Raw genomic sequence first — 20,000 nt, 5'->3', positions numbered from 1 at the left:
GGGTAATGCTGTGACCTCACACGCATACACACACACCCAACTCCTCGCCCACGAAAGTTGGAGTAACGACATGAAGCTCAACGATACTGAAATTATTTCAGCCCTGGGCAGGATTCGAACTCGGACCGCCGTGTGTGTGTGTGTGTGTGTGTGTGTGTGTGTGTGTGTGTGTGTGTGTGTGTGTGTGTGTGTGTGTGTGTGTGTGTGTGTGTGTGTGTGTGTGTGTGTGTGTGTGTGTGTGTGTGTGTGTGTGTCTGTGTGTGTGTACATATATGTAACTATATGCATATGTATGTTTATATATATATATATATATATATATATATATATATTGTGCGTGTACGCGTATATATATATGTATATACATATATAAATATATATATATATATATATATAGAGAGAGAGAGAGAGAGAGAGAGAGAGAGAGAGAGAGAGAGAGAGAGAGATAGATAGATATGTTTATGTATGTATGTATTCTGATATGGGAATCATTAGCTTGCTCCTTAATTCTATCTCTTGTAATATGATAATTAGCTTCGTTAGTAATGTTAACCACCTCGTGACCTCAAGAGCTTTCCTTTTGCCCTATTGGGCTCCTCCTGGAAGGATTATTTCAGTTCATCTCTTCTATCTTTTAATCTCCACATTGAAATGGCTGGGACGGGACAGGAATAATCTCTTCTTGTTGACGACTCATGCTTCATGTTACAGCACAAGTGAGAAATGTGTAGGGAATTATTTTTATAACGCTTCGTAGTAACAGCGTCTGCCGACTATGCAACTGCTATGGCTTGAGAAATGATTTGGTCTCCTGCTAATATATGCCCTAGGAGAACATCCACCTCACTAACAGTAGACCCTCCGTTAAAATTACACCTCCATAGAAAAATGTACTCTGAAGGAATACTAAACAAAGGGTGTTTTTGCTCTGTTCGTGTAATCTAGAAACTATTAGATATTCATCAGTATAACTCGAACCTAAGAACTCCGCTAGTTTAAGATACTAAATTTTCGCTCCAATAACCCGTAGGATACCAACTTGAGTTGGTGAATTATCCAGAGGGCTCCATCTCCACTTCCTTACTTTCAAAATAATTTGCGCATGAAGAATGACCTTGGCGGGGATTGGGGAAGCCGCCCTAACAGTCAACTTACTGCAACTTCTAATGATATATCTCGTTGACTGACAATGTTCGCAAAATAGCTTCCCCGCTCCACATATCTTTTTTGAATCTGTTAGCCCTCTCATCTGGCGGGACTGATTACATAAGTGAGGACTTGTTACCGAAACATTGGATAATATCCCGCCTCCACTATTTTCCTTTTCTTTGGCTTGGGATAAATCATCTGGTGTTGTACGAGGAAAGGAACCAGACAGCATAATTGGGTCTGCAAAGCTTACTTATGATAACTAGAACATACCGCACCAAGTGTACACAGATGAAGATACTCGTAGTAATGTATATTTATCTCTCTATATTGCGAAAGACCTCTTCCACCTTATAAAAAAAGCTAGCCAGCCAAGACATCCACCCACCCCAACCCATCCCATTTCCATTCATTAACCATTTGTTCTTCCCTTTTATCTTAACTACTTGCGACACTGCTTCTGACCCAGGGTAGTGGACAGGATGCAGGGATGACCCGTCATCCAGGAGGTGCCAAGATAAGAGGGAGGGGGAGGGTGGAGGGGAGTGGAATATATAGGAAATGGAATGGGTGGGAGTGGTTTCTATGCCTTTTTCTTTTTGGCTACCCCCCGTGTAAGGGGAAAAGGCCTTTGGTATATGTATGTATGTATCTTAACTACTTGCGAATGAAGGATTATCCTTGTCTCCCGCCCATTGTTCGGGTCAGAAGCAGTGCAGCTGGACACGCCACAGGGTGACACTCCCTCTTCCTCCCCTCATGCGAAAATAGAGAAGACGAGGAAAAATTATTTAGGGCCACGTCACTTCACAGTCCATCATACACAACGATTCTCCACTCACACTTATATCTTGCTTTATTCCTTTCATGCTCAATAATCATTCCCTTTTACCCAAGGACCCCTTCACCCCATCTATCCATCTCATATTCGGTCTCCCTCTCAAGTTCGCTCCACCCACCTCTACCTTGCACAGTCTTACTGCGAGTCTTACTTCACTTGTATTTTACATGTCCCAAAATAGCCCCAGTATTCTTTCATCCTCACCAACCTGCCAGCCCCTTTTTCAACACTATCTCTTCCTTCTTTCCGCATTTCTCACCTCTCCATCCTTATAATCCCCACATTACTTTTCAAAACACTACATCTCAAACATATTCAAATTTCTCATTTCAGCCTCCCCTGAATTCCGAATTTTTATCCCATACAGTATCGCTGGCACAATCACCCCTTCATTTAATCTCTGCGTCCATCCTCAGATATCTATTTCTTATGACACTTTTCATCCTCACAAGACATTTATATACTTTCCTCACTCTACAGTTTAATTCTACCCCCACCCCTTGATTCCCTGCTACATGCGACTCTAAATATGTAAAGATATCCACTTAATCTATATTCTCTCCTTTAGAAAATACTTCCTATTACCACCTTTCTTTGCCCCTAGAACATTCTATCACCATGGTTTTACCTACATTTACTTCTAATTTCTTCCTATCCTTCTCTGGCCCAGCCACGAAGCACAGTGTAATAAGTAAATGATAACTGGCTCACCTCCCATCTCCTTCCACTCTCTCTAACCATCTCCAATCTCTGCCCATCATCCTCGCATTTATTTCTTGTACCATCCCATCCATGGAAATAAGCGTTCATGCTTTTTGTGTTATCCTCGGCAATTTACATTTATTATTTCGAACTATGTGTTCTTGTCATTATTTGCACTTCATGTACATTGATTTATTGCCAAATAAAGTCTATCTATCTGTCTATGATGAAAAACAAAACCCCTGGCGCATCCCCACCTTTACCTCAAACCGCTCGCTCTCACCATTACCCAAAAATATGCTCCACTACTCATGTAAAACCTTTTGACTGTCCTAAACAGCTTTCCCCTACCCCATATATTTGCAAAACCTCCCACAATGCCTTCCGGTTGACCCTGTCATAAGCTTTCTTGGGACTGAAAAACATCTTTACTTTTTTACCTCCTTCCCCAAAAAAAGAAATAAGAAAAAATTCCCACAGGTGCCTTAGCAAAAAAAAAAAGTAAATAAAATTAAATAAATAAATAGATAAATAAATAAATAAGTAAATAATAAAAATTAATAAATAAATACTAATAAAAATAAATAAATAAACAAATAAATAATTAACCTTTCCTAAACCCATACTATTCCTTCCGAATTAGTCTTTGTGTTCCCCTCTTAATCCGCCCAATTAACATCCTTCGCCTTTCCAACTGCGCTCAACAAACTGATCCCTCTAAAACTACAACATTTATATTTGTTCCCTTATCCTTTAAAAAGCGGAACTATCTAAGCACCCTTGCTGTCCTCCGGCACATTCAACTCCCGTAGATACACATTAAACAAACTTACTAAGCAACCCACTATAATCGATCCACCCTTCGTCAAATACCCATCCAACCTGGGCGACCTACCACCTTCCGTAATTATCAATGCTTTTTGTACCTTATCTTTCCCTATAACCCTGTCCTTTTCCTCTCCCATCACAGTCATTTTCCTAGCTTCTCCCACTGCCATTAATTATCAATCAATCCCTAACTTCCTTAACATTCAACATTTCTGTGAAATATTTTAGTGATCTTCCTATCACAGCCTTTCCTTCTATTAACACCTGTTTATCTATATCCTTCACCATTTCACCTGTACCTAAATCACACACACCCTCACCCTCTTCACTTCCTTGCAAAGTATTATCTTATTCTCTTCAAAATTCTGTCAAATGTCTATCCCATTTTCCACCTGCTCTCCTCTTTGTTTCTCTTATCTTACGCTTTTCCTCCCTTCTTCTTACACCTCTCATGTATTTCCCTAGTTCTTCCTTGCTATCAATCTACATATACTTGCTTCTTCTCTTACTATCGCCCTCACCTCTTCAGCCCATCATTCACTATCCTTCCTTCTGTTTCCTCCCATCCTCATTCGTCCTACGCACCATCTTTGCACACTTTGCAACTTCCTCCTTGAAGCATACTCATTCTTATTCTACTTCCACTTCCCTTTTATCCCTCACCAACTCACACATTTCTCTCATCATCTGGTATTATTTCTCCTTTTCTTTCTTTTTCAAATGCTAATGCTCAGGATCTCTACGTCCCAATTTTTCCTCCTCCTGTTTTCCTCTCAGTTGCTTTTCGAACAAAATAATATATATCAGATATTGGTCCACTCTTTCCCCTAAAAACATAAACGCCCAGAACTCTTCCTATCCTATCGTGGGATACTACTAACTATTTGTGAGTTGGTTACATTTTGTTTAGGATCATTTCTGTCTCATACAGGTTTCTACCTTAACCACTGCTATTTGTAATATACATCATAAAAACCCACACGAACCATGTGTTATTGATACAAACCAAATGGCATCTCCTGAAGGGATGAGTCCCTTCCAATTCTAGATAAGTTAGTAAAATTAGAATCATGACCGCTCCAGCTTAGCAAGCCTGTAGAATGTCAATGCATCGATGCATGGTGTAAAAAAAAGTGGACCATGCTGAGAGGCCATAGAAAATGGCGGCGGCGCGAGGTGGTACTAGTCAACGGTACCTAATCCAATGTTAACACTAATTCACTACTACATCAATCAATTGTTCCAACGGCCGATACGACCATAATACATTTTCAATCAGCTATGAGGATTTTGGCGCCTATAGAGATTCCCCTAGGTCAGAGGGTCAAAGTGTTTGTTCTGTAACTTCGACGGGACTGAAAAAGTGAATGATGATAATTTATATTTTTCACCTTAATTGATATAAAATGATTATATCTTGCCGAAGGGATATTCTAGGCAGCAAAAGGTAAACCCAACAGGATAGAAGCTATCATGATTATTTCTTGGGGTGAGTGGGCTCAAATGTCAACTTCATTCTTCTTGATGTCGATCGCAGAGAGTATGCCACTAGACTGAAGGGATTAATGAACACCTGAAGCTTTTTATCCTAAAATCTGAAATCTTCCATTCAAGAGGTTAGGCGAATAATTTGTTCTTCGACAACGCCAGACAATTCTATTTAACTTTAGACAGTTATCGACATTCTGGGGTTAAAAAGGATACCTGGTAAACTCTTCCCCATCAGATGCTTTAATCACCTTGTTCCAGCTAGCATTAGGCGATTGTATTCATCTTCAGAGAAATCTCTCAGTCTTAAAGGGTTAACGCAATGTCATCTCTGCGCAGACGGCCCAGTTTTCCTCAGCGAACCTTCGAGCGAGAGTGCCGAGCCGGGCCAAAAGGTCATCCTCAAGTGTCGCGTGGACTCGAACCCGCCCCCCATAATCACCTGGAGGCACCTGCAAACCGGTGAGGTAAGCTTCATTTCCTGTCTACAGTTTTGTTTCGATTATATATTATGTTTGTGTGTCTGCCTGTTTGTATGTTTGTCTGTCCGTCCATCCGATTGCCTGTCTCTCTGTCGTCTGTCTGTTTTTCTGTTTGATTGTCTGCCACCCTTCTATATGGTTGGCTCTCTGAGTTCCAGACATCTTGCAGTATGTTAATTCCACTGTCTTCTGAATACCTTTTTTTTTTTCTAACTCCTATGCTTTCTTCCTTCCTTCCCTGATTTCTTCCTTCTTTCCTTCCTCCTGCACTTATTCCATTTCCCCTTAACTTTCTCCCGTCCTTCTCTCTTTTCTTTTTCATTTATTCCCTTCCTTTTTCTAGCACTTTATCCTTTCTTCCCTTCTTTTCCTGTCTTCCTTTTCTTCATTTCCCATTTGTTATTTCCCTCTCTCACTTCTTTACTTCCTCACCTCTTTCCTCCATCATTTCTTTACTCCCTCATTGCTTTCCTCCCATTCTTCCTTCCTCACCCAAGCACTTCCTTAATTTCTTCTTTCCTTCCTCCTTTCCTTCTTTCTTTCCTTCCTTCCTTCCTTCCATCTTTCCTTCCTTCCTTGCTTGCTCCCTTCCTTCCTTCAATCCCTCCTTACTTACTTCCTTCCTTCCTTCTCCCTTTTCTGCTTCCTACCTCATTTCTTTCGTTCATTCCTTCCCTCCTTCACTCATTCATTCATTACTTCTTCTCTTTATTCCTTACTTCTTTTCTTCCTTCATCGTTTCCTTTCTCCCTTCCTTCCTTCCTCCCTTCCTACCTTATCCCCCTTCTTCCTTTCCCCCAATCCTCCCTTCCTCCCTTTCTACCTTCCTACCTTCCTCCTTACTTTTCTCCCTTCTTCCCTTTCTCTTCCTGTCTCCCTTCCGCACTTTCTCCACTCCTTCCATCCATCTTCTCATTCCTTATTTTCTTCCTAGATTAATTCCTTTCTCGCTTCTTTCCTTCTTTCTTGGATTTCTCACTTTTTCCTTTTTTAATTATTTTCTTCCTACCATCTTTTCTTCCTTTATTTTTCATTTCTTCCGTCCCCCTTCCTTCCTTCCTTCCTTCCTTCCCTCCTTCCTTCCTTCCTTCCTTCCGTCCTTCCTTCCTTCTTTCGCTCAATCGTTCCTACTTTCCTTCAATTTTTCTTTGATTCTTTCATTTCTCTCTTCCTTCCTCCATTCTCTCTTTCTCTTTTTCTTTCTTCTTTCTTTCCGTCGTATCTCCTTTCTTCCTAACTTCCTTATTTCTTTTAAACTATTTTTGCCCCTTCCTTCTTTATTTTGTTCGTTTATTTCCTTCTCCGTTCCTTCATTCCCTTCATCCTTCCATCTCCTCTTTACTTCTTTTTTCCTTCATTCCCTCCCTCCGCCTTTCCTAATTTCCTTCCTCCCTTTCTTCCTTCCTGCCTTTCTCAATCCCCCTCTCTTATTTTTTTTCTTCCTTCCTTCTTTCCCTCTTTCTTTCTTTTTTTTCCTTTTGTCCTTACTTTATTTCCTCCCTTTTACCCTTTTCATTCTCTTTTTTATCTTTCATCATTCATCTTGAGGGATCTCAATGTTAGAGTAGGGAATGAGCCAATAGATGAAGTAGCAGGGAAGTTTGGAGTGTGATAAGTAAGAATCTTAAGGGAGAAAAAAAGATGCAGCAGATGTGGTTAGTAAGAAGGTTGATGAAAGTAAACACTTTTATTTGGAATAAGTATACAAAAGAAAAGCTGATGGGGGGAGAGAAGGGCGGTAAATAATAGATTGATGATGGACTATGTAGAGTTATCCAAAGGAAGGATAGAAAAATTTCTTGACGTCCATGTTTTCAAGTTAGAGAGTAAGGTAGTGTCAGATAATGTTTTTGTTAAAGGGAAAATTATCAAATAGAGTGAAAAGAAAAAATGAAAAAGAATTCCAGAAGAAAGCGAAAGAGATGTGGAAGGTGGGGAGGGATAAATGTAAAGGAGTAGAAGAAGATTGGTTATGTTTCAAGGAGGAAGTCACAAATTGCTCAAAGATGTAAGTGGGACGAGTAGGATGGGAGGGAGCAGAACGAAAGGTAATGAATGGTAGGATTAAAAGTTAAAGGCGGTGGAAGAAGAGAAGATGCGAGCATATTTGAATTCGTTGCAAGGGAAGTATATAAGAAGTACAAGAAGACAGGAAAAGTAAAACGTAAGATGAGAGAGTCAGAGAGGAGGGCAGATATAAAATGGGGTAGGAGCTTGAAGACATTAGGAAAAGAATCAAAATTTGTTTTGAAAGAACATGAAGAGAGTGAAGAGGAGTGAGTCAGGAAAAGGGAAACTGTAAATTGTATAAATGGACAGATTTTAATCAAAGTGAAGGCGTTCAGGTGAAGATTGATTAAATGGATCACAGAATTGTTAAATGTGGAGGAGGTTAGGGACTGATTGAGTGTGACAGTGCGAGCAGCTAGAAAAATGACAGAGCTATAGGAAAAGCAAAGGTACAAGGAAATTAAGGAGTTTCTGACAAACGGAATTTTTTTTACAGTGAATTAGTCTAATGTGGGCCTGGGAAGAGGAGGGTGTCGAAGGACTCGAAGAGTGCTTGTATATACCCGCTTTACAAAGGAAAAGTGGACAAATGCTTAAATTGAGTTGTCGATGAGAAATCTCTTCAGACCGTGTCATTCACACACAATCATTCTCTACTCACAACCATTCTTCACTCATACGTATCTACCTGCCCTATCCCTTCCCTGCTCCAAAACATTCCTATTCTACCCGAGGCCCCCTTTACACCATTCATCCATGACACTCAGTCTTTCCTTCACATTTTCTCCATTCACCTTTGCCTTCCACTTTTTTTTTTTTTTTTTTGCTCTTTCTTCACTCATTATTTCCTTATGCCTCTCCGCCTCACCTCATTTTTCACTCTCCCCATCCTCGTAACCTCCATCATACTTATCAAAAATTTCATCTCAAACACAAAATTCTCCTTTTTGCTTCTCTTACATTCCAAGTTTCTGCCCCATACTTCTTCGTAAGCATAATCACTTATTCATATAGCCTTCTCTTTGCGTCCATCCTTTGATACTTATTTCTCAGGATACATTTAATTCCCTCAATACATTTACTTGCCTCTCTCACCCTACAGGTTGCCTACACTTCCTCACCTCCATTCCCTGCTAGATTTGACCCTAAATACTTAAAACTATTCACTTTCTCGAAACTCTCTCTTTCAAGACTTAACTCCAACTCACTGCCATCCGCACCTTCTCCTGTCAATACCTTTCTAGAATCCGTTACTGACTCAGAACCTCTTATGACCCATACACACAGTTAGTTAGAAAATATCCCCAGACACCAACTCTCACTGGCTCGGACTACTTACTTATAGGGATGAGAAGTCTTGTAAAGTTGTGAATGTGACATATAGGATGAAAAAAATGTGTCTAAGCTGCAAGGTATTTTCCAAAATTTTACCTTCCTTCTTTCCCTCCGAGATCGTGGGCCGTGGCGCAGACCTTCACGTCAGCGCGAGCTCAGCCACAGCGGGTACCTACGTCTGCTCCGCCCGGAACTCCCCGGTTATCGACGGCACGGACGACGATATCCTGTTACACGGAGGCAACAAAGAGGCACTTCACATCCCAGAATCTATTGGTCAGTGGAAACACCGGGAAGTTCCTCTCGAGAACGGCGACGAGGAGGATAAGGGAGAAGAGCAGGAAAAAAAGAATATTGAAGCCATCGAGAAAGGACTGAGGAGTTCCTCACTCCTTGAGGGCCGTGTTCATCTCCGCCTCCGGGGTCCACCGGTCATCACCTCTCCCGATGTTCAGAAAGCCAAGGAGGGTGGAATCGCCCGGCTGGAGTGCATTGCCAGGGCGGTGCCCCACCCGGTAGCTGTGACGTGGACGAAGGGCGGAATCACCATTAATCCAGGTAAAGAAAATTAACTTTGCTGTATTATGCCTTTAAGAATCCTGTGACGTCTGAATGGCGTAAGACAGTGGATTGTACATGTACGATGAATAGATTTTTTAATATATTTTTAGAACATTTCTATGCCTTTTTCTTTTTGGCTATCCCCGTGTAAGGAGGAAAAAGCCTTTGGTATATGTATGTATGTATGTACTTATTATGTTCTAATAAGCACCGGACGATTCCATTCATAGAAGGACCTCTTGCCGGTGAAGGGTTAAACGTTCTGAGAATTCTCTCTACTGACTTTTGTGTATATATACATACCAAGAAGCCTTTTTCTCTTGTATGGGGGGATCGAGCCAGTATATATATACATCCTATACCCATCACACATCCATCTAAAATTCATTTATCGTCCCTCCCATTGATTAAAAGGAGCTGCAATGTGACACAGAACCTCGACAATAGGGCACAATAGCAAAATAGGGCACAATTACACCGACCGCTTCATTATATACCAACTAACCTCCCACTTTCATTTGGAAAAAACTGGAACATACAAGAAAATTCTTCCAGGTCACGTCATTTCTCTATCCATTTACACCCTTTCTTTGCCTTTCTCTCCATTGACTATTTCTGCCTACTTTCCTTTTGCTAGTCGTTCCTCAATCATTCTTTCCATATGACCAAGTCACCTCAGCACTCTTTGTTCGACCCAATCCAAGAAATTTCTCTTTTCAACTCCGTTCTCTGGTCCTGGTGTGGTGGTCTCAAGCGTGAAAGGAATTGGGGGTCAAAACATCGTAAGAAGCACTTGCCACCCCTGAGAGTGCCACTGATCTGTGGGAGCAGCTTTGGTTACCCGAGCCAAGTACCACAACCCTTACCCAAAAATACACTCTCACGCATTTTTAGCACCAAGGAGTTATTCTCCGGGTATCATCCCTGTTCTCCTATAAGCCGGAGATATAGAGAGCAATCCTGAACCTATCACAAATTACACTTGTCCTACATTCTCCAAACCCATCACCACGAGCCGTCAGGTAAAGGACTCGGTAAAATGCATTTCATCCAAAAACCGGGCCCACCTCACTTGCACAATACTTGCTGACATAAAACACTACACAAACACCTGGACCTGTTCCTCATGTCTACTCATAACCTCACCTTCACCTCCCCACCCTCAACCTGCATTGTTATCCACACTGCCACCCTCTCTCACATCCACTCCAACTCCTTTTCCTAACCCTGACCCTAGTCCTCCCCAACCCCTTACAGCAACCTACAGCACGTAGAGGACACACAAAATCAACATCTTACAATCTAACAGTGATAGCATTAACACGAAAAAACACGAATTCTAACTATTCACCAAACAATACAGCATGCACGTTGCCATCATACAAGAAACAAAACTACGACACTCACAAAAAATACCCTCATTTCATAATTTCACCACTATCAGACAAGACCGCACCGACGACAGCGGCGGTGGACTCACCACCCTACTCTACCAATCAGTCTACTTTGTGAACACAAGTACCACCACCAAATCCCTCCTCCCTCCCACAGACAGCAACACTGAAACCCAATCAATCCAAATCCGAAGAGGTAGCAAATCCACAAATTCAGGCCTAACCACAACCAACTCACCACCATCCCCAATCTTATCCTAGGTGGCGAATTCAATGCAAAGTCATCGGCTTGGTATGTCAACAACCCCGACATGGACAGAAGGTTTGATTTAGACACAAGCTGACTCACTAACCATTATGAATAACACCCATAATCACACATATAACCCCCATTAAGCCCTCTACATCCTCTACAAAAAAAGCAAACTAGAAAGCTTTCATTGAAGAGACAGAATAACACTTTGAGACAATGACACCAATTACACAGATAGACACTGCTTTGCATACCTTTAACACAACAATACAAAACGCAGACAAGAAGTACATCCCGGGAGGCAACAGAAAATCACACAACCCAAATTTCACTCCAGCCATTCAAGGCCTCATCAGACACCATGACATACTCAAACACACCACCCCCACACCTATCCCACAGAATATGACAGCCACAATTAATCACGAAAGAAGCACACATAAAAAATACTGTACAAGACACTCAACAGCATTATACTACTCAACAGTTACACAACACCCCTTCACAGAGCAATAACCATAACAACAGACAACTTATCCTCAGACAGATGACAAACACCCTCATAAATCTCTTTGCACAGACAAGCCATCTCACTCTTCACCCTGACGACAGACGCCTTATCCGACGTAACAAAGACTTCCCCACATTATCCATTACCTCAAGCAATCATCTGGTTATGGTCCTGACAATGTAAGTAACATCCAACTAAAACACCTCGGACTACACGGCATACACGCACTCATTAACATTGCTACTACAGCTATTCACACAACCCCACACCTGACATGGGGTTCCGCCATGGCTCGGTCGGTAACGCGCACGTCTGGTAACTGTGTGGGGATTCGGTGTATACCAGTGTGGTACGTAGTTGTGGCCACCGCGAGCCACCAGTTGTATACCAGTGTAGTACGGTTGAATAACCGTTAAAATATGGTGTGGGTGAGAGCACCGCTGGACACCAGTTGTATACCAGCGTGGTACGTAGTTGTGGCCACCGCGAGCCACCAGTTGTATACCAGTGTAGGTATGTAGTTGTGGCCACCGCGAGCCACCAGTTGTATACCAGTGTATACCGTTATGGTATGGTTGAGTAACCGTTATATATGGTTACGTAGGGAAGTCTTAATGTGGCGAGATAGACTCCAAAGCGGGAGCTTTCTATTTATTTTAAACAAGACATTGATGTTAAACTACAAATCGGATGGTCTTTGGGGCTAAATACAATAAGTGCCAGGCCTTGACCTAGGGCACGATAGCTCTGACCTCCGGCCGGTAGGTTCGTGACCTACCCAGCCTCTGGCAGTAGGTTCTTCACCTACTCCAGCTCTGGCAACATTACATGGATGTCATAGAATATATAGGGTTAGAAGGGTTGCTGTAAGCAAAGGCGTTAGTCTCGTTAATCTATGGATTGGGGACGGTTTAGATATATAAGGGTTAGTTGTATAATTGGTGGATATTGTTAGGTATATTATATCTATGTTAGTTTATGCGTAATACACTAGGGCAGTTATAATAAAAGGATTTATGATACGTTAGTCTGGTGACACTAGGCATCTATACTTGTTTGTCTTCAAATGTGCTGTGTTAGGGGTGCATGTCGTGGGAAATGCAAGGTAAGGAAGAGGAAGTCTCGCTCTGTTGCAAGCATGTGGATCACGTGCGTGGTGGGTGATGGTTAGTAATGGTAAAGGATACATTCGGTGTATGTTCGAATCCTGGCCGCAGCGCAGAGGTCAGGAAGGAAATCCACTTTAAGTAATGGCCCCCGACCGCTGCTCATCTCAGACCTGAGGTGATTTGGACAAGACTGTGGGATACATCGGTTTCCTCCGAGTATCGTCACTGCAGTGGCACACCGTGGACACTATCTCCTGCGTTCATGTATGAACTGTTCCAGACCACCTGCAAGGTTGAAGTCTGAGCTCGTACCAAACCCTGCAAACCACGAAAATAAGTATACCCTATATCTAGAATTATGGTAAAATCATTAGAATCACTAAACCTAACTAAAACCCAAGAGCTATAGCATCACACCACCCAATCACACTTCTCTACATCCCCTTCAAAGTCATAGAACGTCTCATACTACAACATCACATATCCCCCTTACCAAATCATAACACTGTTTTAGACCGCTACACTCCACAGACACTCTTCTGATAGATCTTACATATAAAGTTTCGACGGCACCAGTTCAACTAAGCCCCTACATAGGACATTTCATATAACACTAGACATTAGTCAAAATTTTATCCCATCAACCAATGCAATCTCACAAACAAAATATACAGTACATACATACACAGTAATACCAAATGATGGCTGGCCAATTATTTGGTAGGTGGAAATGTCTATGTGTCACACAATAACGAATCATCGCACATCAGAAACTTTAGGAACAGAGTACCTCAGGACTCGGTTCTATGTTCCACATCCCAAAAATGCAAATCTCTTCTTGCGCAGAAGACATAAAAATTAAATTCAAAAAACGGTAACGTAGGCAGAGCCACAGAGGTACTACAGCCATACCTCGACACACTCAATACCTGGTTTACTACAAACAGGCTCAAAATAGCCCCAGCCAAATTCACAGACACACATCTCACCAATTGGACAGCAGAACGCAAATACATTCCACACCTCTTTATCAACAACACCATCACACCACACACACACACAGACACACACACACACATACACACACACACACATACACACACACACACACACACACACACACACACACACACACACACACACACGGCTCGGTGGCGGATTGGTACACGGCTCGGTGGCGGATTGGTAAAGCACTGGCCTCACAAGCCAGAGAACCGGGGTTCGATTCCCCGGTCGGGCGGAGATAAGTTGGGTTTGTCTCCTTTCACGTGTAACCCCTGTTCACCTAGCAGTGAGTAGGTACGGGACGTTAGTCAAGGAGTTGTGACCTTGCTGTCCCGGTGTGTGGTGTGTGAGTGGTCTCAGACCTACCCAGAGATCGGCAAATAATGAGCTCTGAGCTCACTGCCGTAGGGTGGTGTCTAGCTGTCTCAACAGAGACTGCAGCAGATCCGAGATGAATACACAAACACACACACACACACAAACACACATACATACACACACACACACACACACACACACACACACACACACACGCACGCACGCACACACACACACACACACACACACAAGATTCTTTGCGTTACATACAATGCATCCATGTCATTCAGACAATACATCACAAACATAAAGGCAAAATGCATACCGAGACTCAACGCGCTTAAGTCACTTGCAACTACAACATTCAGACAAAACAAATAGACTACCACTACAGTATACAAACAATATATACGTTTAGTGATGAATTATGCAACCCCCGCATATTCCCCTAACCTCACTAAGACACACCACAACAAACTACAGACTGACCAGAACAAAGTCATAAAGGTTATTATAGGCTGCACAAATATAACACCAACAGACCACCTACACTATGAAATGAAAGTCCCTAAGCTCAAGGATCACCTTGACATGAGAGGCATAGAAACTCTTGCCGCACCCTCCACAAACACAGCCCATCCAATAAACTACATGACGGAACACCCACACGCCAAGAAACATCAAAACAACACCAAAATATCTATATCATACACATATACTCTTTTCTCTTCTTCCACAACCACCAGAGGCATATCCACAATTATATCGCTCACTGCTCCATCAACAAACTGAAAGACAACACATTGCTCACGCCCTACCCATTGATATTCATCCCTCTAAATCCTTTCTCCCCCGAGAGGACAGAGTTCACCTGGCCAGACCGCGGTGCGGCCACCATCCAGCGTTTATAAGTTACCAGAGGAGGCTAGATGACCGCATAATAGATAACTGTCCATACTATACAACACATTATGGAAGATTGCATTATACACAATTACGCACGCCAACAGCACAACATATACTCTATAAGAGATTTGTGGGAAAATAACGTTCTACCCATGGCACACTTCAGGGAGGCCAGACTGCTCGATCAGACAGGATAAGAAGTTATAACAACTACCCCGTTCTCTGCTCCACCTCCAAATATGTCACGGTATTCATCTTTGCAACCCCTACCATAATTCTCAAAAACGTGTTCATCCTTTCTACCTCGCTCAAATTCCACGAAGTGTGTTCATCCTCAGATTTTTCATAAAATGTTTCATTTCTTTCACCAATTAACTTATTTTTTTTTAGTCTAAAATTCATCCCCACCTCCTATCTTTCATTCAGTGCAACATACATACATACATATGCCAAAGGCTTTTTCCCCCTTATAAGGGAGGTAGCCAAAAAACAAAGGCATAAAAACCACTCCCACCCATTCCATCCCTATCACACTCCACCCCCCTCCACCCACTTTCCTCCCTCTTATCTTTGCACCTCCTGGATGACGGATCATCCCTGCATCTTATCCACTGCCCTGGGTCAGAAGCAGTGTCGCAAGACACAGCGCATCCACACCAAGGCCGCTCATGCAGAAAAGAAGAAGGGGAAAAATCCCCTCGGGCTGCGTCAAATTTTTCTCACACATACCTCACCCCCCATCCCCCACCCATTCCACCTCATGCATCACATCATCATCCATATATAACTATTCTCCATTCACCCGTCCTCTCCCCTCTCCCGTCCTTCCTCAACAGACATTCCCCTCTTTCCCAAAGCCCCTTTTACCCCATCCATTCATCTCATCCTAGGTCGCCCCCTCATGTTCAATCCTTCCACATCTGCCTTCCATACCTCTTTTACTAATCTTTCTTCACTCATTCTTTCCATGTGTCCAAACCATCCCAGTGCTCTTTCATCCACCCTATCTCTCAACTCCTTTTCCACCCCCGTTCTCCTCCTCACCTCCTCATTTCTCACTCTATCCAGCCTAGTAACCCCTATCATACTTCTCAGACATTTCATCTCAAACACATTCAAACTCCTTCTCTCTTCCTCACTTATGTTCCATGTTTCTGCCCCATAAAGTGCTGTCGGCATAATCACTCCTTCATATAATCTCCTCTTAGCATCCATTTCCAAATGTCTTTTTCTCATTACACTTTTTAATCCACCAAGGCATTTACTCGCTTCTCTCAATCTACGTTCTACCTCCACTTCCAATCCTCCTTTTCCTGCCACATTCGCACATAAGTATCTAAAAACATCCACTTTCTCCAGTCTCTCTCCCTTAATACTCACTTCCAGTCTGCTGCCACTTTCTCCCCTTGTACATTTCATCACCATATTTTTACCTACATTTCCCAAACTCTGTCACTAACTTCCTCAATCCCTCCTTTGATCCTGCTACAAGCGCAGTGTCGTCCGTAAGCAGCAGCTGTCTTATCTCCCACTTTTCTCCATTTTCTTTAACCATCTTCAATCCCTGACCCACCACCTTTGCATTTACCTCTCGCACCACCCCATCCATGTATAAATTGAACAGCCAGGGTGACATAACACATCCCTGACGAAGTCCCACCTTTACCTCAAACCAAAACTCTCTCCATTTCTAATCCTGACACATGCTCTACTACTCTCGTAATAATTCTAGATAGCTCCTAAAAGCTTTCATCCTATCCCGTATATCTACAATACCTCCCACAGTGCCTTCCTGTCTACCTTTTCATAAGCCTTTTCCAGATCCATAAAAGCAAAAAAAAAAAAACATTCTTACCTTTTCCTATAGCTTTCTCACATATCTGTTTTACCACAAAAATCTTATCTACGCAACCCCTACCTGTTCTAGACCCACACTGTTCCTCACCAATTACTCCCTCTGTTCCTCTCTTAATCCTGTCAATCAAGACCCTCCCATAAACCTTCCCAATTATACTTAACAAACTAATCCCTCTGAAACTACTATACTCACACTTTTCCCCTTTTCCCTTGTAAAATGGAACTATACAGGCACTCTTCTAGTCCTCTGGCACTCTACCCTCTCATAAACAAACTTTAAATAACCTCACCAGCCAGTCCACCATCCCTGTACCTCCTTTTTTCAGACATTTTGCATGACATCCATCCAACCCATATCCCTTACCTGCTCTCATCATCTTAACAACTGCCTTCAATTCATCTTTCCCTATTTCTCCTCCATTTTCCTCACTCATCACTCTCATTTTCTTAGCACTTCCCACTACAACTACCTTTTCCTCCCTATCCTCCTTCACATTTAGCAACTCCTTAAAATACCCTGCCCATCTTCCTCTTATTGCCTTCTCTTCCATTATCATCTCTCCATCTTCACCTTTTATCTTTTCTTCTCTACTTGATTCTCCTCCTCTTCCTCTCTTAATTTCTTTCTAAGACACCTTTTTATTACTTTCAAAAAATTCTGTCATACTCTTACCTCATTTCACATCTGCTCTCCTCTTTGCCTCCTTTGTCTTATGTTTTACTTCTCTATTTCTTTTTTTTTTTTTTTTTTTTTTACCTCTCATATGATTTCCTCGTCCTATTTTATAACCAATCTGTGGAAGCTCGTTTCTTCTCTTCTACAACCTTCTTTGCTTCCTCATCCCACCACTCACTACCCTTCCTTCTATTTTCTCCCGTGCTCCTTGTTCCACATACTATATTTGCACACCTTATGGCTCCCTCCTTGAACCATCCCCATTCCTCCTCCACTCCTTGTTCTACTCTATTTTTCACTCCCTCTCACTCCTCTCTTAGCTTCTTCTTGTACTCCTCCTTTTCTTTCCCATTTAAGTAGTTCACTCTAAGCATCTCCCTACCTTTCTCCATCTATCCTCCACTCTCAACTAACCTTCCACCAGAAAATGATCTGATATCCCCCACTCTCTCCCCTTAGAACATGCATATCCTTAACTCTTCCTATTATAATCCTGTCTACCACTACATACTCCACTAACACTCTATGTACCACCCTTCCATCCACCATCCTCCCCCATGTGTACTTATGCTTGACTTTCTTTTTAAGCACTGTATTTGCTATCATCAACTCTCTAGACACATCTCCACCATCAACTCTCAGCATCAAATATTTAAAGATCTCTGCTTCCTTCAGCTTCCCATCTTTTAGACTTTTATCTGAATTGCCACCATCATCACTCATTTTACATCTTGTCACCTTCATTTTCCCTTGTTCACTTTCAACTTTTTCCTTTCACACACCCTATCAAAGTCCGCCACCAACTGCTTTAGTCTATCCTCACTCAACCACAAGCTCAATTTCACCAAAAAACAACAACCAGCTCACCTCCAATTTCCCCCCCACTTTCTCAGCCAACTAAAGACCCCTGCCTACTATTCTCGCATTTACCTCCCTTAGCATCTGATCTATATACATGTTGAACAACCATGGTGACATCACACAACTTTGATGCAACCCCACCTTCACCTCATATCACTCACTCTCTCCATTACCGACCCCTCACGAAAAGAACATTTTACCACCATCAATCAACAAAATTTCCCTGTAACACACTCCACAACTATTATTTGCCAACCCTGCCATAAGTCTTCAAATCCATAAAAACCCAAAGAACATCCTTAGAGATTGTTGTCGTTCTTACATATCTCAAACTGCACCCGCTCCCCTAAATATATACTGCACTTCCCCAAATACACACTCCGCTCCCTTCCCGTTCCTCTTAATCACCACACACCCATACACCTTCACCAACAGATCAATCCCTCTAAAACTATGATATATTAAAATTTGTCTCCCTTTTCTTCGTATAAAGGAGTTATACATACTCTCCAGTCTATCGGTATAGGAGCTTCCCTGAGATATCCTCGTAGCAATCTCGTTTCGGTATAACTGCACCCTTTGTCAGACGCCCGGCAAAACAATCATTTGACCCAGATATCTTGCAGCTTTCATCTCTTTCCAAGCTTTATGTGTCTTTTCTTTTGCTATAACATAATTATTCTCCTCTCCCGTAGAAATCATTCTTCTGACATTTCCCATTGTCACAGTCAGTCTCTCTATCCTCCTCTACATTCAGTAATTCCTTGTTAGCGTGGTCATCCTTTATTTAGTGATGTTACAACTGAACTGACTTTACATGTGACCGAAGCCGATATACTCCTATATACCGCGTGAGCAACACACATGATGCGTAATTAGGAATGATTACATTGGATTGGGTTAGATCGGGTCACGCTGTCACAGGCAGGTGTGTGCTCAAGTCGCAGCGCGTCCTTTCTGATACCACGTGGTCAATCATACCAGGTGGTTTGTACAATACTCCCCTTTTAAAATTGCCTTGGTTTCAAAGAGCATTCCGTACGCGAGGGGCTGGCCAAGGGCCATCTCCGCAGGAGACATGTTGAGGTTGTCCCAGATGGCTCAGTGATCAGTGGCGTAGAGATGTCTATCGTCGATGGCAGTGGCTATGGTTACGATTTGGAGTTGCGTCGAGGAGGGTGCTGTTGCGCAGACCAGACGGCTGGTAGCAACATTGAACAGTAACCTATAATGAGTGGAAAAGTCGGCACCGAGAAGAGGCGTCCTGATGTTTGATAGCATGAAGCTACAGGAGCCGTGGTAACTCCCGAAGGTAAGATGCAGCCATTTCCACCTATAAATGATGATGGTGAGCCGTTGGTGGTGGTGAGCCTTATGCTGACGTCCTTGGGGGCCCGGCGTAATAGTCACTCCAGGGTCACCAATGTAGTTGCTACGGCAAGAAGGAAAGAGGGTAAGCATGGTTGTCCTTTATTTGGTGGGGTTAGAATTGAACTGAAATTATGTGGGCAACACACATGGTGCGTAATTACGGACAATTACATAGGGGTGGGTTAGGTCGAATCACGATGTAACAGGTAGGTGTGTGCTCAGGTCGCAGCGTGTCCTTTCTGATGCCCCGTGATCAATCGTACCACGTGGTTTGTACACACCCAAGGCAATAGTTCCGCAAAGTAGTGGTCCCTCAATATGGGGGAAAAGGGCGTGACCACCA

General features: G+C 42.5%; 1 protein-coding gene across 4 annotated transcripts in view; it reads left to right on the top strand.

The window, feature by feature from the left end:
• LOC143020366 (irregular chiasm C-roughest protein-like) overlaps positions 1-20,000 on the top strand; it is a 438,384-nt gene that overhangs the window by 396,999 nt on the left and 21,385 nt on the right. For all 4 annotated transcript variants that reach the window (XM_076176736.1, XM_076176738.1, XM_076176739.1 and 1 more), the window contains 2 exons: positions 5,348-5,475; positions 8,952-9,393. In XM_076176736.1, coding sequence (XP_076032851.1) covers positions 5,348-5,475; positions 8,952-9,393 — 570 coding nt within the window. The remainder of the gene's footprint in view (positions 1-5,347; positions 5,476-8,951; positions 9,394-20,000) is intronic.

This window comes from Oratosquilla oratoria, chromosome 39, assembly GCF_046742065.1.
Source record: "Oratosquilla oratoria isolate Oo_2021 chromosome 39, ASM4674206v1, whole genome shotgun sequence".
Classification (NCBI taxonomy): domain Eukaryota; kingdom Metazoa; phylum Arthropoda; class Malacostraca; order Stomatopoda; family Squillidae; genus Oratosquilla; species Oratosquilla oratoria.
The sequence above is the reverse complement of the archived record's forward strand: the minus strand, read 5'-3'. Positions and strand labels throughout refer to the sequence as shown.